This window comes from Erythrolamprus reginae, chromosome 4 (assembly GCF_031021105.1).
Source record: "Erythrolamprus reginae isolate rEryReg1 chromosome 4, rEryReg1.hap1, whole genome shotgun sequence".
NCBI classification, from domain to species: Eukaryota; Metazoa; Chordata; class Lepidosauria; order Squamata; family Dipsadidae; genus Erythrolamprus; species Erythrolamprus reginae.
In genome coordinates, this window is record NC_091953.1 from 115045308 (window position 1) to 115072023 (window position 26716).

The 26716-nt window shown below is 40.2% G+C and overlaps 1 protein-coding gene across 1 annotated transcript in view; it reads right to left on the reverse strand.

Moving 5' to 3' along the window:
* Positions 1-6908: 6908 nt before the first annotated feature.
* The window catches only part of GPC6 (glypican 6), a 992840-nt gene continuing 973032 nt past the window's right edge, over positions 6909-26716 (reverse strand). The window contains exons 7-9 of the mRNA XM_070751300.1: positions 12025-12161; positions 10075-10250; positions 6909-7372 (exon numbers count right to left, since the gene is read on the reverse strand). Coding sequence (XP_070607401.1) covers positions 7167-7372; positions 10075-10250; positions 12025-12161 — 519 coding nt within the window. The 3' untranslated portion in view covers positions 6909-7166. The remainder of the gene's footprint in view (positions 7373-10074; positions 10251-12024; positions 12162-26716) is intronic.

Below are 26716 nucleotides of genomic sequence, written 5' to 3' on the forward strand. Positions count from 1 at the left end.
ACAGCCATCAGCAAAGCTGGACCCAGTGGTGAGATCCATTTTTTTTACCACCGCTTCTGTGGGCGTGGCTTGGTGGGTGTGGCAAGGGAAGAGTACTGAAAGATCCCCATTCCCTCTCAACTCCTGGGGGAAGGATATTGCAAAATCTCCATTCTCACCCCATTCTGGGGCCAGCTAGGTCTTCCGAACTACTCAAAATTCCTGCTACTGGTTCTTTGACCTACTTAAAATCTTCGCTACCAGTTCTTCAGAACCTCTCAGAACCTGCTGGATTTCATCCCTGGCTGGACGCCAATTAAGAAGCATCAGTGAAAATGAGGACATAATGCTACTCGGGGTAGTTACAGCTCAGGATCAATTCAAACCAGAGCACTTCCTCACACCCTAGCTTCCAGGTGTTCAATTTCAACATATAAAAACAGCTGTTCAAGCATCTGTTTTTCAGACATGTTCAATGTGCCTGCTGGGAATCAGAGGTACATTTCAGGAGATAATAGCTCAAGGAAGGCATATATACTGTTCAAAAAAATAAAGGGAACACTCAAATAACACATCCTAGATCTGAATGAATGACATATTCTCATGAAATATTCCATTTGCACAACTATTCCATTTGCACAACAGCATGTGAAATTGATTGTCAATCAGGGTTGCTTCCTAAGTGGAGAGTTTGATTTCATAGAAGTTTGATTTACTTGGAGTTATATTCTGTTTTTTAAGTGTTCCCTTTATTTTTTTGAGCAGTTCACGGGGGAAGTTGGTATTACTATTGTGCAGTGCAGGGGTGGGCAATTAATTTTGCCATGGGGCCGCATGAGAAATTGGGATGGTTTTACAGGGCCGGACTAATATAATTAACTCAGTTCTACCCAATACTGTAAAGATCCAGACCCTGGCTTGCCCTAAACACCCAGACCCACTCTACAGACCCCTAATTGTTTGCTTTACGGCAACACGGTGCACCATAGTCACTACGCTGGAGTGTTTGTGTAGTTTCTGTGCTTGGCCGCTCTTGGTAGGAGGTCGGGGTCCATCCCAATGCGAGAATGAAAGAGCTCACTGCGTTTGCCGGGACTCCTCTGGTTCCTGCTTTTCTCATGATTAATCAGAAAAGCAGGAACCGAAGAAGTCTGGGCAGACACAGTGAGCTCTTTCATCCTTGCACTGGAGCAGACCCCGACCTCCACAGACCAGTTATAGATAGTGGGCGGGCCGGTCACAGACAGCAGGTGGGCCAAATGCGGCCCACGGGCCATCCCTTGCCCAGGTCTGGTGTAGTGGGAAGCCAACGAAGGAGAACGAGCAGTGCCAGTGGTCAGTAGATCATCGATTGAGGTTTTGGTTAAGGTTAGAGATGAGCGTCCTCATTCCGTTTCCCTCCTAGTGTGAAATGTGTACTGTAATACGCTATCTGAATACTAAGGACATGAACGCTGCTGTGATGGGTGCCCAAGATTTTTCTCGCTGATTGTTGAGTTTTGAAATTTTTTGCTGAAGGAGAATGGGTATGGCGCCACTTCATCGATTGATGTTTGCTCTCTGGAGTATGGTGCTAAGCCAAGTTCATCTTCTGTCACTTTACAGTTGAGAAAAGCCTTGCCTTCAATCTCGAAATGGTCAAGAAATTCTCGAGCGGCACTGACTCTGTCAATTTTGTGCCCTTCAGTAAGCATCTTGGGCACCCATTGCAGCACCCAATGCATTGTAGCATTCAGGAAGCATATTGAAGCGCGCACTTAACACTTGGAGGGAAATGGAATAAGGATGCTCATCTCTAACCTTCATCACAACTCCAGTCAATGATGCTACTGACCACTGGCACTGCTCGTTCTCTTCCGCTGGCTTCCCGCTACACAATAGAATATCTCCAAGACCGTCTTCTGCCGCATGAATCCCAGCGACCAGTCAGGTCCCACAGAGTCGACCTTCTCCAGGTCCTGTCGACTAAACAATGTCGTCTGGCGGGACCCAGGGGAAGAGCCTTCTCTGTGGCAGCCCCGACCCTCTGGAACCAGCTCCCCCCAGAGATTAGGATTGCCCCCGCCCTGCTTGCCTTTCATAAGCTTCTTAAAACCCACCTTTGCCGTCAGGCATGGGGGAACTGAGACATCTTCCCCAGGCCTATATAGTTTATGCATGGTATATTGTGTGCATGTTCTTTTAAAATATGGGTTTTTAACTTTGTAATATTAGATTTGTATTGTATATTGTTTTCTATTGCTGCTGTGAGCCGCCCCGAGTCTGCAGAGAGGGGCGGCATACAAATTTAATAAATAATAATAATAGTAAAACCAACTTCCCCTATCAGTATTCCCCATGAAAGCTACTAGCCTTGTTACTTTACTTTCCAGATAACCCTCATATATATAATATATTATATATGAATAATATTAAAAATTGGGTAACATGAGAAAACAAAAAGCACTTCAAGAAATCTTGGAATGTGGAAACTTAAATTTTTCACCTAAATCTTGACAAAAGCGAATGTGGTTAATAAATCAGAGGAGACGCCTGTACAGAAAATATCAGTAAATCATTTGTAAATGTGAATAGAAGGTGCTACAAAGGCCAGATTCCACACGTTTGCAATTAATTCCCCCACAATTGACTTTTAGCATCTTTTAGATCAGGGTTTCATTTATTTTAAAGTCTGTGGACTTTAACTCCCAGAATTTCAGAATCAGCTGAATTCAAGGGAAAGCTATGTGATCGACATTTTCTCTCCAACACAATATTGGTTCACCAATATCTGGATCTTTGCAAGAGGCTGCCATTGTCTGAAATCAGCAACTTTGTATGGCTGGCCTTGATTGGAACTCAGATGGGATATCACTACGGCCACAGGACTGTTAACAATGATAGCACAGAAGAGAACAATGGCAAACTACTTATGTCTCTTTCCCTAGAAAACTTTGTGAGGTCTATCGTGACTAGAGGATACAACTTTTGAAGATCTGAAGTTCATGGACTATGGCAGGAAGGTTTTTCTTCTCTGGTATAGCAGGCTGGGCAGAAATCAGCTGTGGATTTGCTAATTATTCCCTGGGAGATTTACAATTAACTGATTTCTAATTCCCAAATGTTTGGAATGTAGCAATTACATCGCTCTTTACCTCCGCTATAGATTATATTGCCCAAAGGAAGAAAGCCATGAGGAACCTAGAGTGGAATTTTGAGTAGAAGGAAAACGAGATGGGTACAAGCCTGATTATTTAAAGAAATTGCTACTTCAGGCTTCTTGTAATCAAAGTGCATCTCTAAGTGGTTTGGCTAATGGATCTCATGAACAAACCTGAAATGTGCCCATCAGGATCACGTAAGCATAGATTACAGATCATGTTATCCAGACGCATCCTTCAGATATTTTAAGTCTCTTGCAGTTAATTAAGCAGATAAGAATGCAATCATCGTTACCAAATCAAGCTGTTATGTTCCCATGTCCATATCCCACAAATTTTCACAAATGCATGAGTTTGGAGCTAGACCTCCAAGGGGCTTAATAATAATAATAACACCTTCTGTGGATTGTTTGTCAAAAAATGAAGGCAGTGATTGCAACCGTGTTGTCAAAGTCCCCCCCACCTTTTGCATGAATTGTGCATGTGATATCCCAAAAAAGCATACTTAACTTTCCCTGTCCATATAGAACTTATGCAAACCCACAAATATTGGACAGAACCTTCAAAGAGTCTCCAAAATTATTACTCCAGATAGGATCAAAAATGGAAATTATCAAATGTAAGAGGAATACAGGTAATTTTAGTTTAGCGACCACAACTGAGACTGGTAATTAATTGAAGTGATCGCTAAGTGAAACCGCAATTGCGCATATCATTTTATTTTAGCTTCCTTTGCTTTACGGGCCTGTGAAGATGATAAATAGGAGAATGAATTGCAATGTTATTTTTTCATCAGAGTAACAGCAGTTGCTGTACAAGGCAGGTTCTAAGTGAGGATTCCCTATACAGTAGTACTTCTAGATACGAGCTGCTCCACACGCGAGTATTCCAAGTTACGAGCCGCGACGCAAGCGAAATTTCTGTTCGACACCCGAGCTCAAATTCGGGATACGAGCCGAGCTTCCACTAGGTGGCGCAAGAATCTCCTTGCTTCCAGTTATCTCGGCGCGAAAAACAAAGTCTAAAGGCATTCGTTCGAGATGCGAGTTGATCGACTTACGAGCTCGGGTCTGGAACAAATTAAACTGGTATGTCAAGGTACCACTGTATTTGAATGGTATTTACTGGTAATTACTGTATTTTTCTGAGTATAAGATGCACTAGAGTATAACACACCTTAGTTTTTCAGGAGGGAAAAAATAATCTGCCTACCAAGCGTTCATCTGGCTAGTCCTTAGATTGGTCAGCTTTAGCATGAGTTTGCTGGTTTTGAGCCCACATGCTTGCTTTTTATCCTCTGGTTGGGGTTGAAAAACAGTTTCTAAAACAGTGCGCCTCTCTCTCTCTTCAGAGAGAAACAATGAGAAAATCAGGCAAAGGGAAGATGGCTTCGCTAGCAAAGCACAGAAGGTTGCTTCACTCACTAGCACTTCACTAGGGCTGGAAAAAAGCTTAGTAAAAGTTACATTCGTAGTACAGTGTTACCTCTACCTAAGAACGCCTCTACTTATGAACTTTTCTAGATAAGAACCAGGTGTTCAAGATTTTTTTGCCTCTTCTCAAGAACCATTTCCCACTTACAAACTTCCAAAACTATAATCAGAAAAGGCAGGGAGAAGCCTCCGTGGGGCCTCTCTAGGAATCTCCTGGGAGGAAACAGGCCCGGAAGAGGCGGGGAGAAGACTCCATGGGGTCTCTCTAGGAATGTCCTGGGAGGAAACAGGACCGGAAGAGGTGGGGAGAAGCCTCCATGGGGCCTCTCTAGGTATCTCCTGGGAGAAAACAGGGCCTCCACCCTTCCTGCGGTTTCCCAATCTCACACATTATTTGCTTTTACATTGATTCCTATGGGAAAAATTGCTTCTTCTTACAAACTTTCCTACTTAAAAACCTGGTCACGGAATGAAGTAAGTTCATAAGTAGAGGTACTACTATATAAGACACACTCAAATTTTCTGCTATTTTGGGGAAGGGGAAGAGTGCATCTTATACTTTGAAAAATATGGTAAGTTATTTGAATGAAAATGTGATTAAAATTATTTTTTTTCTCACTGGACTTTGTTTATATCCTTTGTGTATGCCGCTCCATGACATCATACCATTTAAAGACCAAATGCAGATTGCAGACCTGTAAAAAAAAAAATGATTGCATATTCCTGCTATAAAGAAATGGGCAAAAAAGTCTCCCGTTTGACTTTTGCAGTTGTCAATAATGATAGGATGACATTTACCCAAGCAACACACATACACACGAAAAGCTGGTTGACAAAACATTTCCCCCCTACAAAGATGTGTCAACCCTGAGCTTGTAATTAAGAAGTTAAAATCTGTGATTTTTATATATATATTTATATTTATATTCATATATATAAAAATAGATGGCCGTACTAAGACTAAAAAAGTGAAATAAATTCGGAGTGTCAGTACTATATATATATATTATATGTGTAGATAGAGAGATATTTGTGTGAGTGCGTGCACATGTAGGAGTGTCAATAGCTCAGCAAGAGAATTCCCTTTTGATACAACAAACAATAGGAAGAAAGTAGTTTCTATGAAAAGTTAAGATATTGATCCAATTACTATTATTGGCTGCTTTTAAATTGGCCATTGGGTTCAGCACGGGTTCAGAAAATTCTGTTCGAGATCAAGAGTGAAAGTAAATAAGTAAGTAAGAAAGATTACTGGATATTGTAAGAGATTTGTTGGGTGGTGGTGGATGGTCTGTATAATGTTCTAAAATCAAGAATTGATTTTAAAAATGCTGTGGATGGATGGTGATAGGGGGCGGGTTTGTTAAAAATGCCAAGATTAGGGTAGAGCAGGGGTAGGCAAAGTTGGCTCTTCTATGACTTGTGGACTTCAATTCCCAGAATTCCTGAGCCAATCATGCTAGCTCAGGAATTCTGGGAGTTGAAGTCTACATGTCATAGAAGAGCCAACTTTGCCTACCCTTGGGTAGAGGCATGTGATTGAAGCTCCACCCCTTCTTATGTGCAATCCATGAACACAGTAGGCCTCCAAAAAGAGGAGGGGCTTCGATGACATGATCATGGCTGCCATTTTGACTTTTTTTTTCATACCGTCCTGCAGATGCCCCCATAGGGCATCCCTGGACCCGTGTTGTAACAGGGGTCAAATGAACTGGAACAAAAATATTAGCTGGGAAACACCAACTGGTGAGAGCAAAGGGACAGGAAGGTGCCACTCTCGTTCTCAGAAAGTGTCCTGTTTTTGCTTCAAACCTCTCCACCAACTCTTCCATTGACAGTTAAGAATCAACGTAGTTACACCTGTGTTACAAAAAAAAAAACCCAACCCCAAAACAAACACCAAACTCCAAGATATTCTCTCAGGGACTAACACACCTCATTTTGGTGATTTGAAGTGCAATACAGAAGTGTCCTAGATCAGTGTTTCCCAACCTTGGCAACTTGAAGATATCTGGACTTCAACTCCCAGAATTCCCCAGCCAGCATTCGCTGGCTGAGGAATTCTGGGAGTTGAAGTCCAGATATCTTCAAGTTGCCAAGGTTGGGAAACACTGTCCTAGATAAGAAAAGAAGGCTTGGGTTTCCTATGTGTGCATATGTGCGTGCTTATTATTCGGCCTTGGAATAGCTTTATTTTCAACATGTGTCTTCTTCCCATTCTCTTTTTCTTTCTAACGGAAAAAAAGAAAAGAAAAGAAATAAAAAGAAAAGCCCATGTCAGGTCCCCTCCCCCCCCCACATTTTTTTCCCCTTTCTGAAGCATAAAAGCAAATCATATTCTGAAAATTCTTCTAGAATAAAAGTGTGAAAGAAGAGATCTCTGAGAAGCAGGCGTCACCTTCCCTAGATGGAAACCAGAAGAGCCTCTTCTAGGCCCCGGCACTCTCCGGGAAAGTGCCAAACCGGGCAGGGGGGCAGGGCCGCTTCTTTCTGGTAGAAAACCGTAAGGGTCGGTGGTGCGGTCCATTGTCTCAGGGCATCAGAAAAGGAGCAAACTGGCTGCTCTGTTCTTTTTCAATAGCTAAAAGGCAGTCAGGACAGACCGGAGCCAGGATTATCTGCAGTGTCTTTGCAGGAGCCAGACTGTAAGAAGGAGGAGGAAGCCCGTGAGGATAAATGGGCTGGGCTGGCTGGCTGAAGAGTCTACTTCCCTCCTGTCTGAGTCAATGAAAGGAGTTTCTGTGGTGATGAATTCAAATTCCGTTGGACAAATGTCATCTGTACAGCCGCTTCCACTACCGGAGCCACTGGTCTCCTCACCTGTAGGACCAGGGAAAGAAAGAGAAAAATAAGGGAAGAGATTTAGAGAACAGTTCAAACTGTACACAGGGAGTGGAGTAACTCCAGGTTACTTTCATTTTTTGAGATCTACTGTCTGATGGGTCTGAGTAATGGATCAGGCAAGGGTTCCCCATCGCTGGCGCTACTGGTGCATTCCCGGAGACTGGTGAGTGAGATTTGGCTTCTGCGCATGTTCCAGAAGCGGAATGTCACATGTGTGAGGATGCGAGATTTCACCGATTTTCAGTGATTTCTTTGCTTCCGCGCATGTGAGGAAGCAAAAGCCCACTGAAAATTGGTGAAATATCCTCACACAAGATTTTACTTCTGGCACATGCGCAGAAGCCAAATGTTGCACCAACATGTGTGTGTGTATGTGTGTGTGATTAGATTAGATTAGATTACATTTATTGGATTTATATGCCGCCCCTCTCCGCAAACTCGGGGCGGCTCACAACAAAGTAAAAACAATACATAATAACAAATCCAATACCTACCAATCCAATTACAATGTTAAGCTAAAAAAATCATAAAAAACAACCTCAGAATATTAAAAAAACAAGCACACAATCAATCTAACACCAAAACAACATGGGCAAGGGGGAGATGTTTCAGTGGGTTTTAAGGAGTTTGCGAAAGGCAAGGAGGGTGGTTGCAATCCTAATCTCAGGGGGGAGCTGGTCCCAGAGGGTCAGAGCCGCCACAGAGAAGGCTCTTCCCCTGGGTCCCGCCAGACGACATTGTTTAGTCGACGGGACCCGGAGGAGACCAACTCTGTGGGACCGAACTGGTCGCTGGGATTCGTGCGGCAGAAGGCGGTCCCAGAGATATTCTGGTCCGGTGTGTGTGTGTGTGTGTGTGTGTGTATTATTTATTTATTTATTCATTCATTCATTCATTCATTCATTCATTCATTCATTCATTCATTTATGTATGTTTTCATTCATTAATTCATTCATTTATTCAATTTTTTTATGCCACCCTTCTCCTTAGACTCAGGGCAGCTTACAACATGTTAGCAATAGCACATTTAACAGAGCCAGCCTATTGCCCCCACAATCCAGTTCCTGACTTTTCCCATCTTGCAATGATGGAAGGCTGATGCATGCATCAGACACATGGAGATGCATATGCACCTCCATTTCTGCTATCACACTATAGTGTGTCCCGTACCGGGTGCATCCCGTTACTGGTCTGAGTGTACCACTTGGTGGACCATCAGCTTCCAGGCAGGTTGGTTGCAAACTCCTTCCTTATAGCAGGTCTCACATTGACCATAAGGCAGGGGTATTACATTACTAGTGGGTTCTAAAAACCATTGCTACTGGTTTGTGGATGTGGAGCCGCTGCCACTGGGAGCAATCCACCGTTGTGTTACATGCAGAAGAAGGATCTGTCAGGGTCACAGTGGAATGCACAAGGATGCTCTCTAAAGGCCAAACATTGAAGCAAACATAAAGACCAAATTATTTAATTTGAATTTTTGAAAAATATATAGGTGCCTTTTTAAGAGATCCCAGTGGGAAGACTGCCAATAAAGCTGTTCCGCTGATACAAATTATTAGCCATGAGTTTGGGCCCAAAGAAATAACAATTGAAATAGCAAACTGAAAATCTGTTAGCAAGTTGGTCCCTCTGGAACAAACTCCCCCCAGAGATTAGAATTGCCCCCACCTTCCTTGCCTTTCGTAAGCTGCTTAAAACCCACCTCTGCCGCCAGGCATGGGGGAATTGAGATACTCTTTCCCCCTAGGCCTCTACAATTTTATGCATGGTATGTCTGTACGTATGTTTGGTTTTATAATAAGGGTTTTTAACTGTTTTAGTATTGGATTATTATTATGTGCTGTTTTATTGCTGTTGTTAGCCGCCCAGAATCTGCGGAGAGGGGCGGCATACAAATCCAATAAATAAAATAAAGTTGCAACCTGAATATTCCCACAAATGTAGTGAGAGGCATAGCAGTGTTTTTACAGGATATTCTTAGCCAAATGTACTGAAAAACAACGTCTTTCCTCCAGGGGGAATTATTTATCTATTATTTCATTTAAAACAAAAAATATTTTGTTTTTGCCTATGGGGCAACATGATATAATTGCTAGAAAAATGAATAAAATATCTAAGCATCAATAACAATAAACCAGCATTCCTCCTGGATAATACAGGAAGTTATTGACTTAAAACAGTTCATTTTACATGTTGCATGTAATAACTGCACTGAAAAAAGTGACTTATGGCCATTTTTCACGCTTACGACCATTACAGCATCTCCATGATCAACAGTTTCAGGACCACACAGTTTCAGGACCACACAGAAACTTTATAACATCTTTTTCATTTGTCTTTCTGTGATAGCTGGAAAATTAGTTATGTGTTTCCATTTCATTCAGAAGTGGGAAACAAGCTCAACAGTATTGTAAACCTTGGAGTTGTCTTAATACCATTGAAAAACTGGAGCACTCTTACCTTGATTAGATTAACATGGAAAAACTTGGTTCCCACCTCCATGTATGATATGACCTTACTTACTCTGTCCAAAGGCCCACCCACAGTGGTGTCTAGCCACCAAAGACTGGATACAGGAAAAAGACAGATATTAATTTCTATGCAGGTAGCTACTAGTGTTAGAAGTAATAAAAAGCAAGGTTGCAGCAGAGAAAATTGCCTACATAATGTCTTACTTGTGTCCTGAAAGTTCACATCATTCCCATTGTATGCATTTTTTAATTTGTTGGTCATTACTCTTAGTGCCATAATTTGCTGTCTTATGTAGGTATCAGGCCGAGTGATGTCCACATCAACCTCAGGATTGTTTATCTGATTGGTGAGTCCATCATTCATGATCTCAGGTAGATACCTGTACAGCAGAATGGAGAATTAAGACACATCATTGTAATGATTACAGTTTGATAGCATTATTCAACGAGACAAGGACATTCATCCATGACTTATAAGTTTTTCATTCATTCATTCATTCATTCATTCATTCATTCATTCATTCATTCATATCTATCTATCTATCTATCTATCTATCTATCTATCTATCTATCTATCTATCTATCTGTCTATCTATCTAGTCCAATACACAATGAGGGTTTTAGTAAAATACATGATGAAGGTTATAGAGGAGATACTCATAGTAAAATATATCTAAGAAATAATAGAAAAGAAGGTATAGTAATAGAACATATCAATGAAAGAATAGAAGAAGAGATATAGGAATAGAAGAAAGGTATAGGAGATATAGGAGAGCAATAGGACAGGGGACGGAAGGCACTCTAGTGCTCTTGTACTCGCCCCCTTTTTTTCTATAAACATATTTATTTTCCTTTTTTTCCCTATAAACATATTTATTTTCTGATAAATATGTTTATAGGATCATTCACTCATTCTATGGTGTTTTATGTTTCAGGGAGGGGTGTTTTCCAAGAATGGATGCAAACAAATAGTTCCCCTTTCCAAAATAATAATAATAAAAAAATCACAGTATTTCCTGAGTAGCCATAGCTCAGAATTTGAAAATTCCTAAATGGTCTATTCTACAGAGGAAGGTAGATGGGAGAGAATATTTTCATGCAATACAGTACCTGTTTATAAAATAGAACAGAATAACAGAGTTGGAAGGGATCTTGGAGATGTTCTACTTAGGCAAGTAACCCTGTTTTTTGCATTGCTCTTTTTGATAAGTTGGACTGTTTTTTATCTTTGTGTATAGACAAATGAAAAAAAAAAGAGCTAAATACTTCTGCTTTCTCCCTATTGCTTGTCACCTTCTTGCCACTTTGTCCCACTAATGGACCAATTCTTTCCTTGACTTTTTTCTTGTTTCTAACATGTTGAAAGAAGCTTTTATGGGTGGTGGTGGTGTATTTTTTTAAACTTTTGTTGCAAACCTTTGTTCATTATGAGTTTTAGCTTTCCTCACTTCCTCTTTGCAGACTCGGGCTATTTGCTGATATTCTGTCTTAGTTATGTGTCTCTCTTTCCATGTTTTATATTTGTCCTTTTTGTCTTTAAATTTATCAGAGTTTCTTATTGTTAACTTTGCATAAAAGAAACAAAAAATTCCATACTGAAAATCGGCACCACTTACTTCTGTGCCTCTTCTTCACATCCTTCAGTTGGAATAACCAGGAATTAAAAGCACTAGGTTTTATTAAGAGCGGGTAAATGAAACTTTGGTCTCACTGAAATAAATGAACCTTGAGTATTCATTTGAGAGCTACTGATTTCAGTAGGCAATAATTACATACATTTGGAAAACAATTCTCTAAGCAATGGGACAACATCTGATTTAGAGTGCAATGAATGAATGAATGAATGAATAAATATGTGTTTGTTTGGTTTTTAAAAAATCAGGTAATGTTATATACCTACGATAATCAGCATAGGCTTTTACATTAATACTTTGCACAACTCCAAGAATCTGGAATTTCTGGCATATGTATGCATTTTTTCAAAGTACTGTATTCCAGTTACAATGGAGAGAGATAGCTTTAATTAGTTATGGATAAAAAATGCCATAACTTCCTTGTGTTCAATTGACAAAGTGTTGTAAAGCAAAGCCTTCTAGGCACTACAGGTGGGTTTTATCCGTAAATACTGTTTTTATTATTTTGTCTCTCACTTACTTAGCTTTGGTGTGTCCGTTCCAGCAATCCTCTTCGTTAGACATGCCAGCAGTCACTGTTTCTTCCTTGCAGATGGTGTAGGGTAATGCAGACCAGAACTTTTTGGAAAGCTTTAGTTTTTCTTTAATGTCAATTACCTAACCACAAGACAAAGGGAAGATATTTGGTTAATAAAAAACCCCCGAGTAAAGTCTGCTTCTGAAAAATATTCAAAGAATTCAATAAATATGATGTATTGTGCTAGGATCAGGGTCAAGCTACAGCAGTCATGGCAAACCTTTTTTTAGCTTGGGTGCCAAAAGTTGCATTATATCACACCTATAATGCAATGCCCTCCCATGCAGGCCTCACTGAAGCCTCCGAACTTCCAATAGGCCAGTTGGTACATTTTTCTATCTCCTCAGGCTTCAGGAAAGCTTCCGGAGTCTATGGAGGGTAAAAATAGCATCCCCTACCCTCTGGAAAGCTGAAAATCAGCTGGCTAGAGTGAATATATGTGCTGAAGCTGACATAGGGCAACAGGTTATTATTATTCATTCATTCATTCATTCATTCAAATTCTATGCCGCCCAGTCCCAAAGGACTCAATAATTCTATGCCGCCCAGTCCCAAAGCTTACAATAATAATAAAAATACAATATAAATAGATACAAGGGGATAAAAAGTCAAACATTATCTAAAACTAAAGCATTATCTAAAACTAGAACCCCATTAAAAAGTTATTATATATAAGTTATTATATATAAAACCCACTATGAAGACAGAAAGTTAGACAACAGAACTGAACAAAATAATAATAATAATAATAATAATAATAATAATAATAATAATAATAATAATTTATTAGACTTGTATGCCGCCCCTCTCCGAAGAGACTCAATAACAGAAACAAGTTTAAATGTATGTGACTAACCATAATTACGTTAAATATATCTTTCTCTCTCTCTCTCTGTGTTTTTGTGTGTGTGTGTGTATCTGTATATGTGACATTTCAAGAATTGCCACTGCTCCCTTCATGTATGATAAGAGTTGAGACTTTCTTGTCCTCTAGATGGCAATATTGACTAATGCTTTATTTTCCCACTACTTGGGACACACCAATTCCAATACAAAATATATCCTAAATAAAATTGTAGATTATTCTATTGAATATAAAACTGACAGGACTGATATTTTAAAACTTGAAACTGACAGGCTGCTATTTTAATGAGGTCTGCCAGAGCCAAGGTTAACCAAAACCTTCGTTCATTACAAAATGTTAAGACCTCAATTCGCAGCAAGTGAAGGATGAACATTACGCCTAGTGATATCTTGACAGGGTTCTCAAAAATTGCACTGTGAATGTGTTTTGCAAACTCATGCCTTTTGAGGTTTTCTTAAAAGTATAACTTTCAAACAAATTTCATTTTATTCCCTTTTTTTTAAACAAACAATAATAACACAGCATGGGTAATTACAAATGAGTTTGCATTGTAGCAGTTACAATAACATTAAACAAACATTTATTCTAAAAAGATGCTTTTCTTTTGTAATTAAAAAAGCTGAAATGAAAAAAAAATCTACAAAAGATACATATTAAATTGATAGTAACTTCGTACTTTACTTAAGAGCTCTGATGTGGAAGCAATTAGCTTACTAATATCAATGAGGGTATTAACACAGCAAGAGCTACGTTGGGTCAGATCAAAGATAGACTGAATCAATTTTTCAGTTCCTACATCAGCCACCCAAATACCTCTGAGAAGGGTTTGATAATCAGGATTTCATTGCAGAAACGCTCTTAGGCTAGGAATTCTTGATTATATTTAATTCTTCTTGGATATGCATGTGTACTTTACATATACCCACCTCTACATTTCAAAATCACAGAGCTCCCAATAAATTCCATTTAAAGGAACAATGATACTAGCTATATTTACACTCCTGGAATTCTCTCCGTAACTAGTGTAGGAAGTTACACCTCCTAGAGCAGTAGTTCTCAACCTGGGGGTCGGGACCCCTATGGGGGTCGAGCGACAATTTAACAGGGGTCGCTTAAGACCAAGAGAAAATATAAATTTCCCATGCTGTTAGGAACTAAAGCTTCTATTCTGACACCTTGGAACATATTTTTACAATCCAACCAATCAGGTGTTTACAGTGGGGGTGTCCCTCTCACCTTCCTGCCAATCAGCTCAAAGCTCTGTTGGGAAAATTGGCACTAGACTTATGGTTGGGGTTCACCACAACATTGAGGAATGTATTAAAGGGTTGTGGCATTAGAAAGGCTGAGAATCATTGTTCTAGAGGAACGAAATATTTTCCTATATGAGAAAATGGGGAAACATGTTTTTAGGAATGAAAACAAACTCACTCTTAGTAGCCCCCAATTTTGTCAATGGACTTTCAAGGCCTGAGCCCAACTTACTCATTCCCCTCACCTTTGACAAAGGGCAGTCTATTCTACACAAGAAAAATCTTCACAAGGGCCATTTGCGGCTCTATTTGGATCGCGGGTCACTGCTCACAGTCACTCATGCCCCCATCACCTCGAGGCTCGACTACTTTAATGCTCTCTACATGGGGCTACCTTTGAAGAATGTTCGGAAACTTCAGATCGTGCAGAATGCAGCTGCGAGAACAATCATGGACTTCTCTAAGTATGCCCATGTTACTCCAACACTCCACAGTCTGCACTGGTTGCTGATCAGTTTCTGGTCACAATTCAAAGTGTTGGTTATGACCTATAAAGCCCTACATGGCATCAGACCAGGATATCTGCGAGACCGCCTTCTGCCACTCGAATCCCAGCGACCGGTTAGGTCCCACAGAGTTGGCCTTCTCCGGGTCCCGTTGATGAAACAATGTCGTCTGGCGGGACCCAGGGGAAGAGCCTTCTCTGTGGTGGCTCCGACCCTCTGGAACCAACTCCCACCAGAGATTAGGATTACCCCCACCCTCCTTGCCTTTCGTAAACTCCTTAAAACCCACCTCTGCCGTCAGGCATGGGGGAATTGAAACATCTCCCCCATGCCCATGTAGTTTTTGTGCATGATTCGATTGTGTGCTTGTTTTTTATATATTGGGGTTTCTTTTTTGGATTTTTTAACCTAAAACTGTAATTTAGATTGCTAAATATTAGATTTGTTACTATGTACTGTTTTTTACCATTGTTGTGAGCCGCCCCGAGTCTGCGGAGAGGGGCGGCGTATAAATCCAATAAATCTAATCTAATCTATAATAGGAATTTCAAAGCCCTTTAGCCATCTCACCACATGGTACCTGAGAAGAATACATCAGCCAAGCCTTGTGGGGCACAGACAAAAGCCTACAAAGTTAACCAAGACCTCCTACCATCCAGGAGTCTGACAACCAATCAGGATACATTTCTTATATAGGAACAGGAAACTCAAGGTGGGACCCCAACAGAGGGCATAAAAAACTCTCAGCAACTTCCTTCTTTTCTTCTTCAACATCTTTGCGGCATGTGATACCTCCTTTTTTCAGGACTTCAAACCACGTGGTCCTTTTGTCCAGTATTAAATCTTCTTTCCAAAGAGCCTCCCTGCTTCCAGTGTCTTTTCCCCCACTTGGAACCGAACCCAGAAGGTTCATTTCTTTGAACACAACTTAAACACTAGATAGCATGGCAATGTTCTCCTACTACAAGACAGAAATCTATGGACAGACCTGAAATTAATGTGTTTTTCTTCTGATGTTACTTATTTGGCTTGTATGTTTTTTTAAAAAAAAATAAGCTCACGTAAGCTCGCCCATCATGTTACAGCCCAGTTCTGAACGGTACAAGACTTGGGAGCTGGAGATCTCTGTCTTAGACAGATTTTTTGCAGCCAAAATAGCACAGAGAGACATACCACTTACATGATCAAATATATTATAAAATGTATGATTACAGGGACTATTTCCTCATATCTGTATAGTGTTATCTTAATTTGGCAGTATATATCCATATTGGTGTATGGAGAAAAATGTAAATAGACAGGTCAAACAGGAATGAAATGTAAAAGCTTCCAATTTCAATAACTGTCACATTACAACTCTTAAGTGATAATTACAGTAATGTTTGTCTGTTTGAATAAATCAATCAATGCTTAATTACAAAATAGTGCTGATGCTCACACATTTTTAGAGAGTCCATCTAAGATAAAAAATTTTAGAGGGACAATGATTTCATTATCTTAATTGAGGCCCTAAATCATACTTGACTAAATTGCTTCATTCCTAATTAATACTTCTAGACAGGTCAGCAAGTGCTATGCTGGTTCCTGAATTTGCAGAGCTGAAATATGTAATGTACGTATTAAACTGGGTTCCAGATTTGGGAAGTATTATTTGATGATGCAGTGTAATTTGTAAGTAGCAATGGCAATAGCACTAGCACTAGACTTATATATCACTTCACAGTGCTTTACAGCCCTCTCTAAGAAGTTTAGTGTTGGAATATTTATTTATTAATTGGACTTATATGCTGCCACTCTCTGTGGACTCGGGGCGGCGTACAACATTTCAATAAAAATACTACAACCCCAACAATCTGGGTTCTCATTTTACTGACCTCAGAAGGATGGAAAGCTGAGTCAATCTTGAACCTAGTGAGATTTGAACTGCCAAAGTATTGGCAGCTGGCAGTCAGCAGAAGTACTGTAGCTATTGCATTCTAACCACTGCACCACCACGGCTCTTGAGTAGTATTTCAACTGTTTCATGGTAAAGTCTGAGTACATATTTTATGTATTACAAATAAGTAAACTATGCCCCATGTTGTGTCAATTAAAGTTGGGTATAGCAGATATAGCATACCTGAGATGCAAAATCCTAACAACCACTTGATGGAAGCAAAGAGCTGTGTATTTTTGCTACCATCTACTGAGTACAGTGTTCCCTCGATTTTTGCCGGTTCGAATTTCGCGAAAAGTCTATGCCACGGGTTTTCAAAAATATTAATTAAAAAACATTTTGCGGGTTTTACCCCTGTACCACGGTTTTTTCCCGCCCGATGATGTCATATGTCATCGCCAAACTTTTGTCCGCCTTTAATAATTTTTTTAAAATAAACTTTAATAAATAAACATGGTGAGTAATAATCTAAATGGTTGCTAAGGGAATGGGAAATTGTAATTTAGGGGTTTAAAGTGTTAAGGGAAGGCTTGTGATACTGTTCATAGCCAAAAATAGTGTATGTACTTCCGCATCTCTACTTTGTGGAAATTCGACTTTCGCGGGCGGTCTCGGAACGCATCCCCCACGAAAATTGAGGGAACACTGTATTTCTATTTCTGCAGAACCTTTATGTCCAAGTTCTAAACCCTCAGCTCTGCTTTTTAGTTTAGAATATTGATGATCAGATTTACTGGATTATATAAATAAATTTTATATAAATAAAATCTTTTTTGCTCTTTATTGGTAAGAGATTCAGATGAATAAGGTGTTTTTTGCTCCAACGATTGGATGAGTGGGGATGTGAGTCCATGTGATGCTCAGATGAGTAGAGCCATGAGCCTTCCTGACGCTCACATGAGTGGAGATTGCGAGCCTGAGCGGGGCCGTGAGGCCCTGCAACAATGCTGGCTGGCAAGACCGCTGGGGAGAGCCTTCTCTGTTGTGGCCCCAGTTGTCTGGAACCAACTCTCCCTAGAGATTCTTACGGTCTGCACTCTTCTCACCTTCTGAAAAGCACTTAAAACACACCTATGATGGCAGGCCTGGGGCTGCTAAGCGATGGTCCTTCACCCTGGCCACTAGCATACAGTATGTATTATATATTTTTATATGCAGCCAAAAACAATTCCTCTTTACTCAATGCAGTCAAGTGAAAAGTTGGCTCACCTTATAAAATTAAACAATTATGGGTGTGGACACTGGCGCATGTGCGATAGCGTGCACACACACTGTTTTGGCACCCAAGGAAAAAAAGGTTCGCCATCACTGTCATAGGGCCTCATTACTAATTGTCCAGGGCTGCGTGTGGTCCATGGGCCACGGATGGACATACCCACAGGTTCTTCAGAACCGTTAGTAAACCGGTGATGATGTCATGGAACTAGTTCTGTCAGTGCTGGTCCATGGGTGTCACCATCTTGGATTTTTCTTCTACGCATGCACAGAAGCTAAGTTTTCCCTCTGTTCATGTGCAGAAGCTATTTTTTGATTATTGTGGGTGCACACTCATGCACAAAGCACATGTACGGGCCCGGTGCAACCTTGAGCAAACCAGCAGCAAAAGGACCCACCCCTGGACATACCTGATAGAAACTATCAGGATTCCTTTTGGACCAAGGTGATACAAAAATACAATACCTAAAATGAAAAGTGGTTTTTGTTTTCCTGGAGGACTTACTTTACGAACACTAGAGAAGAGTATTAAAAAGTTAAGTTGTAAATCTCATTCAAGAACACCGAAAGCATTCTGCACAATACACATTTTATTACATAGTTGAATATAAAAGTGGTGGCAGAAGCACACTAGCATCTTAGAGATGAAGAGCTGGGATTTTTTTTTCTGCACCACTTCTTTCACTAAATATCAACATTCAAGACACAAGCATTAATCTTTTCAAGAAAGTAAAAGCAAATAGTAAGTACTCAGGAAACTACAGAAAACAATACTTAGTTCCCACACTCATTTAATTGCAGCAGTATAATTCTCCATCAATTCAGTATTATTATTATTATTATTATTATTATTATTATTATTATTATTATTAATTAGATTTGTATGCCGCCCCTCTCTGAAGACTCGGGGCGGCTAACAACAATAAAGAAGACAATGTAACAAATCTAATATTAAAAAATAATCTAAAAAACCTAATTTAAGAGACCAATCATACAAACAAGCATACCATGTATAAATTCTATAAGCCTAGGGGGAAGGGAAAATTTCAATTCCTCCCTGCCTGACGACAGAGGTGGGTTTTAAGGAGCTTGCGAAAGGCAAGGAGGGTGGGGGCAACTCTGATATCTGGGGGGAGCTCGTTCCAGAGGGTTGGGGCCGCCACAGAGAAGGCTCTTCTCCTGGGTCCCACCAAATGACATTGTTTAGTTGACGGGACCCGGAGAAGGCCAACTCTGTGGGACCTAACCGGTTGGTGGGATTCATGCGACAGAAGGCGGTCATGAAGATATTCTGGTCCGATGCCATGAAGGGCTTTATAGGTCATAACCAACACTTTGAATTGTGACCGGAAATTGATCGGCAGCCAATGCAGACTGCGGAGTGATGGTGAAACATGGGCATACCTAGGTAAGCCCATGACTGCTCTCGCAGCTGCATTCTGCACGATCTGAAGTTTCCGAACACTTTTCAAAGGTAGCCCCATGTAGAGAGCATTACAGTAGTCGAACCTCGAGGTGATTTTAAAAGTGACATTAAAAAAATATCGCCATTCTAATTAAATTACAGTTTATAAATTATATCAGTGATTCTCAACCTTTTTTGAGCCGCGGCACATTTTTTACATTTACAAAACCCTGGGGCACATTGAGTGGGGCGGGGGGGGGGGGGGCTAAAAAAAGTTTGGACAAAAAAATTCTCTCTTCCTCCCTTTCGCTCTATTTCTCTCTCCCACTTTATCTCCCTTCCTTCCTCTTTCTTTCTCTCTCTCCATCCCTCTTTCTTTCTCTTCCTTCCTTCCTCTCTTTTTTGCTCTCTTTCTCTCTCCCTCCCTCCCTCCCCCTATGTCTTTCTCTCTCTCTCCTTCCCTCCCTCTCTTTCTCTCTCTCTCTTTCTTTCTCTCCCTTTCTCTCTCTTTCTTTCTTTCTTTCTCTAGTTCTCTTTCTCTCTCTCTTGTTCTCTTTCTCTCTCTCTCGCTCTTTCTCACTCTTTCTCTCTCTCCCTTGCTTTCTTTCTCTCTCTGAGCTTCGCGGCACACCTGACCATGTCTCACAGCACACTAGTGTGCCACGGCACACTGGTTGAAAAACACTGAATTATATGATGTTCATAGGTGCGGAGCAAAGTTCATGAAGGCAGTTTTATAAATTACTACCTCAGTAAATCCTTCTTTTCTCAAAATTTTGATGCATGCCAGAGTGCATATATGAATGTTGAAAATGCAAGAAACGTTTTCTGGAAATTCTTCCAAACCAGAAAACAGTGAGGGATACTTAAATGTGACTGTCAACATTTCTTCTTTTTTTGTAAATTTCTTTATTGTTTTCAAAAATATTTCTCACATGTTTTGTTTAAGTTTTACAGATCTTATTCCATCTCTATTACCTTTTGTATATATCTTTCATTTCTTTATATCTTTTATTTAATAATATACATTCAATTATATATATCATTGGTATAATACATCTTTGAAATAAAAAGGAAAGAAGGAAAATGTTTGCTCTTAATTTCTATTGACATTCGTAAGGTATTTGTTATTTTTTCTATATACAGTGATACCTTGCCTTACAAACTTAATTGGTTCCGGGATGAGGTTCTTAAGGTGAAAAGTTTGTAAGACGAAACAATGTTTCCCATAGGAATCAATGGAAAAGCGATTAATGCGTGCAAGCCCAAAATTCACCCCTTTTGCCAGCCGAAGGGCCCATTTTTGCGCTGCTGGGATTCCCCTGAGGCTCCCCTCCATGGGAAACCCCACCTCTGGACTTCTGTGTTTTTGTGATGCTGCAGGGGAATCCCAGCATAGGAATTCCAGCATCACAAAAATGAGTGCTTCACTGGCAACGGAAGTCTGGAGGCGGGGTTTCCCAGCGAAGGGAGCATCAGTGAAATCGCAGCATTGCAAAAACACTGAAGTCCTTGAAAACCCACCTCCAGACCTCTCTGTTTTTGCGATGCTGCAATTTCACTGAGGCTCCCCTCGCTGGGAAACCCCACCTCCAGACTTCCATTGCCAGCGAAGCGCCTGTTTTTGCACTGCTGGGATTCCTCTGCTGGGATTCCCCTGCAGCATCACAAAAACATGGAAGTCCGGAGGTGGGGTTTCCCATTGAGGGGAGCCTCAGGGGAATCCCAGCAGTGCAAAAACGGGTGCTTCGCTGGCAATGGAAGTCCGGAAGCGGGGCATCCCAGCAGCGGCGGTGGGTTTGTAAGGTGAAAATAGTTTGTAAGAAGAGGCAAAAAAATCTTAAACCCCAGGTTTGTATCTCAAAAAGTTTGTATGATGAGGCGTTTATAAGACGAGGTATCACTGTATACTGATACTTTGTATTGTAACATTTCTAGTTTTTCTTTTGAATCCATTCATGCCATTTGTACCATGATTGTTTTGATTCTTTGATTTTAGTTCCCTTTCTTGGTGTCAGTCTGAGATGTGGGAAAATTAGTATTTATTTTTGGTCATTCTTGAAATCCATTTAAGATGATCAGCATTCAGAGGTGAATACTAATATTCCCAAAAAATAAGGGCTGATAGATCTGCAGCTGAACTGTTTAGGGACCAATGAGAAAAATAAACATAAGGAGATGTGGTCAATTATGCTGAATGTTAGGTTAGGGAGCAGATACAGAATACTTTACAGGGCTAAAGGCAGAATTTATTTAGAATTCTCTCAGCTGTTTAGACTCAGAAACCAATCCTCAAAACAAGATAACTGTACGATAAGTTAGACATCTCTTGATTATTCAAGTCATTTAATCTGTTTGATCTGATTAAGAAGGACTAGAACTGTGATGGCAAACCATTTTTTTCCTCGGGTGCGAAAAGAGCGTGATGTCAGGCCTGAGTCTTCATGGGGAGTTTAGAGAGTTCAGCCTGACACAACACAAGGGGGGATGGGAGGGGTAGTGAGTAGTTAGAGGGGAAGATTCCAAAGATTCCTTTCTCCATGCCAAGGCCACCGGTTGTTCTGCCTCAACAGACTGGCTCTCGTGATGAACTTGTGGGTGTGGGGAATGTAAGATGAATCTTAACCTAGGTGGGATTCTGGGAAGTACTCAGAATCGGAATGACAATGGCGTAGCTAACATGCCCTCATCACCTCGAGGTTCGACTGCTGTAATGCTCTCTACATGGGGCTACCTTTGAAAAGTGTTCGGAAACTTCAGATCGTGCAGAATGCAGCTGCGAGAGCAGTCATGGGCCTACCTAGGTATGCCCATGTTTCACCAACACTCCGCAGTCTGCATTGGTTGCCGATCAACTTCCGGTCACAATTCAAAGTGTTGGTTATGACCTTTAAAGCCCTTCATGGCACTGGACCAGAATATCTCCGAGACCGTCTGCTGCCGCACGAATCCCAGCGACCGATTAGGTCCCACAGAGTGGGCCTTCTCCGGGTCCCGTCAACTAAACAATGTCGGTTGGCAGGCCCCAGGGGAAGAGCCTTCTCTGTGGCGGCCCTGACCCTCTGGAACCAACTCCCCCCGGAGATTAGAACTGCCTCTACTCTCCTTGCCTTTCGTAAGCTCCTTAAGACCCACCTGTGTCGTCAGGCATGGGGGAACTGAGACATCTCCCCCGGGCATATACAATTTATGAATGGTATGTGTGTATGTATGTGTGTTTAGAAAATGGGGTTTTTAAAATGTTTTTAGTAGAAATTTAGATTTGTTATAAATTGTTTTTCACTTTGTTGTGAGCCGCCCCGAGTCTGCGGAGAGGGGCGGCATACAAATCTAAATAAAATAAATAAATAAATAAATAAATAAATGGTTCTGTTAATAAATCAAGCTCTGATTGAGAGAAATGGACTGGGACTTGTTTTGTTTCTCAGATGCTATTTAGAACGCTGACATACAAATTCCAATTCTGAGTAATTCCCAGAATCCCACCTCTGCCTATAGTCCCGTCAATTAAACAATGTCATTTGGCGGGACCCAGGAGAAGAGCCTTCTCTGTGGCAGCTCCGGCCCTCTAGAACCAACTCCCCCCAGAGATCAGAATTGCCCCCCCACCTTTCATAAGCTCCTTAAAGCCCCCCTCTGTCATTAGGCATGGGGGAATTGAGATATACCTTCCCCCTAGGCCTATACAATTTATGCATGGTATGTTTGTGTGTATGCTTGGTTTTTAATAAGGGCTTTTATTAATTTAAATATTAGATTTGTTTTATGCTGTTTCTTCTTATTGTTGTTAGCCGCCCCGAGTCTACGGAGAGGGGCGGCATACAAATCTACTAAATAAATAAATAAGTAAATAAATAAATAAGTAAATAAATAAGTAAATAAATAAGTAATAAAGTAATAAAGTAATAAAGTAATAAAGTAATAAAGTAATAAAGTAATAAAGTAATAAAGTAATAAAGTAATAAAGTAATAAAGTAATAAAGTAATAAAGTAATAAAATAATAAAATATAAATAAATAAATAAATAAATAAATAAATAAAGTTTTTCAAGGACTGGTTGCTAAGAACACATCAAAGCAGAAATCTTCCCGATTTGGACCGGCTCTATAGAACCAGTGCATAACTTGGTGGCCTGGGTCACTGGAACTGGCAGTGACCCAGGCTTGTCACACCCCCAGATGGCTGTCTCGACGATGGTATAGGTGCCGCCATCTTTTTGGGTATATATATCTATATCATTTTTCTCCATACAAACTTCTTCAATACATTTTAGAATATTTTCATTTTATAATAAAAACAGTATCGAGTTAGTTCATTATTTATAATTAATCTCCCAAAAAATTATTAGTTCCCAATTAATTACTTCCGGTGTCAATCCAACTCCCCCCAGCCTTGTTCTCTAATGTTGTCATCTGGATATCTAATTTTCTTCTCATTGAATTCAAGCTTAATTTCCTTTAAACCTTACTAAATTAATATCCTTCTCCTTTAGAGTTGCCGCCATCTTCTTTTTGCGCAAAAGCTTTTAGTACTGCGCACGCGCAGAGGATCATATCTTGGGAAGTGCCATGTGCAAACTGGTGGGGAAGTTAAGTAGAACCCACCCCTGATGCAAAGAGGGCAGTTACCCTTGCTATCTTCACAGTTCTTGATGGATGATCTTTCACTAATAATGAAGGGATAACACCATGCTGCACTTTCTTAACTGTACAGCTTTTTCACCACTTCAGTATTATTTTCCTGACTTGTCACCTTCAGAATGAATCAATATTCCTCCCATTTATTTATTTATTTATTTTGTCCAATACACAATGAGGGTTTTAGTGGGTATATATCTATATACACATAGTAAAATACATGATGAAGGTTATAGAGGAGATACTCATAGTAAAATATATCTAAGAAATAATAGAAAAGAAGATATAGTAATAGAACATATCAATGAAAGAATAGAAGAAGAGATATGGGAATAGAAGAAAGGTATAGGAGATATAGGAAAGTAATAGGACAGGGGACGGAAGGCACTCTAGTGCACTTGTACTCGCCCCTTACTGACCTCTTAGGAATCTGGAGTGGTCAACCGTAGATAATCTAAGGGTAAAGTGTTGGGGGTTTGGGGATGATACTACGGAGTCCGGTAATGAGTTCCATGCTTCGACAACTCGGTTACTGAAGTCATATTTTTTACAGTCAAGTTTGGAGCGGTTAATATTAAGTTTAAATCTGTTGTGTGCTCTTGTGTTGTTGTGGTTGAAGCTGAAGTAGTCGCCGACAGGCAGGACGTTGCAGCATATGATCTTGTGGGCAATATTTAGATCTTGTTTAAGGCGTCTTAGTTCTAAACTTTCTAGGCCCAGGATAGTCTCGTAGGGTATTCTGTTTCGAGTGGAGGAGTGAAGGGCTCTTCTGGTGAAGTATCTTTGGACATTTTCAAGGGTGTTAATGTCTGAGATGCAATATGGGTTCCAAACAGATGAGCTGTATTCGAGGATGGGTCTTTGTTGATTTACATTTGGAGAAGGTGGCTTCCACACAAGCCCTGTCACTGAGACTTGTGCATCTCAAATTGCTACACTGGAAGTATCATGGAAGATCTGGGCCAGATTGCATAGGTGTCCTGCATACTGAAATGGTTGCATTCTGGTACTCATTACACTGTTTTGTTTGGGGTAAGCAATCTACCAAATGCAGAAACTGTAAGACAAAGGCATTAAAGAAGGATATAAATGTATTGGAGCATCATGCTTCAATGTTGGCCTTATTGAACTTGATTAATGAGTTTTGGGTGAATTGCAAGACACTCTATAACTGCTGTAAATTGGAATTGATGGGTAGAGTTTTAAGTAATTATACTTTCTGCATTTACAGTATATTGGATTTATTAATTATTTAGGTATTCTTATCCCATGTGATCTTTCTCAAATTATATTAAATAAGAAAGAGGTTTGGATGTTGATATAGTAGGGTGAAATTCTTTTCCCCTTTGAAATAGGGTAATTGCTCTGAATATGAATCTAATATCCAGGATTCTTTAAATTATGCATTACATTTCCCTACATATATATGGAAAACTTTTTAAAAATCACAACTAGTGTTGGGCGAACCCAATGAAGTTCGGGTTCGGGTTCGGCACCTGAATTTTTAAAAAAGTTTGTGTTCGGTACCCAGCTGTTCTGGAAGGTGACAACTGGGCGGTGGCGCTTCCCGGCGCTCTCCTGAACCCGAATTTTGCCAAACTTCCAAGTTCGACATTCGGGAGACCGCCGAGAAGTGCCCTGGCTGTTTCTGAAGGTGACAGCTGGGCGGCGGTGCTTCCCGGCGCTCTCCCGAACCCGAACTTCTGCCAAACTTTTAAAAAAATTCGGGTTTGGGTTCGGCATGCCGAACCGCACAAAGTTTGATACGAGCCCGGACTTTGTGGGTTCGGTTCGCCCAACACTAATCACAACACACTGTTCTCTAAATTTCTATGAGTTTTTCTTTTGTTCCAAGTAGCTTTCACACCCTCTTTCATGACATACAATTTCCATTCTTTCTCTTCAGAGACAAATCTGGCTTCTGACATTTTTTCATGCAGTACATGTTTTCAGTTTTTGAAAACTTTTCTCCTCTCTTTCTCCTTTCTCTTACCTATTTGCTTTTCATTCATATCCGTTTTCAGCACAATCCATTCTGAAGTCTACCCCAAAATGGTATATCTTGCATTACCTATTTTCCTCTTATATAATAAACAATCAAACCAGTCATATTTTTCAATGTATGTTCATTTCTTTGTCAAAAACAATTAACCTCAAGATTCAATAATGTTTCTGAAACAACCAGATTTTTTTAAAACCCCTGATACTTAACAGTTATCATTCATTATTTCTTGGATATCTGATTGACTCAGTCATTTTTCTCTGTACTGTATTTCCTTGTTCTCAACCATCCATTCATGTCTTTGTCATCCATTCCAACCTGATAATTCTTGTCTGCAGTTTTAGGGTTTGTGTCTTGACCAAACAGAAGGTGCAGAACAAACTGTCACCTCTCCAGTGAAGGTTTTTATGTTATAAAAATTCCCCTCAACACTGTCAGTCTTTTTACTAAATCTGCACTTCTATTTCTACTAGTTTTTCTCATCATTCCTATCATCCTTTTCCTCCCACTTAGGACTGTATGACTGTAACTTGTTGCTTATATCCTAAGATTTTTATTAATATTGATTGTATCTTCATTGCTTATTTGACTCCTATGACAATCATTAAGTGTTGTACCACATGATTCTTGACAAATGTATCTTTTTCTTTTATGTATTCTGAGAGCATACGCACCAAGACAAATTCCTTGTGTGTCCAATCACACTTGGCCAATAAAATTCCATTCCATTCTATTTTATTCTATTCTGTTCTGTTCTATTCTATTCTATTCTATTCTATTATAAAGTCAAATTCATACCAAACCATCAGTAGAGTG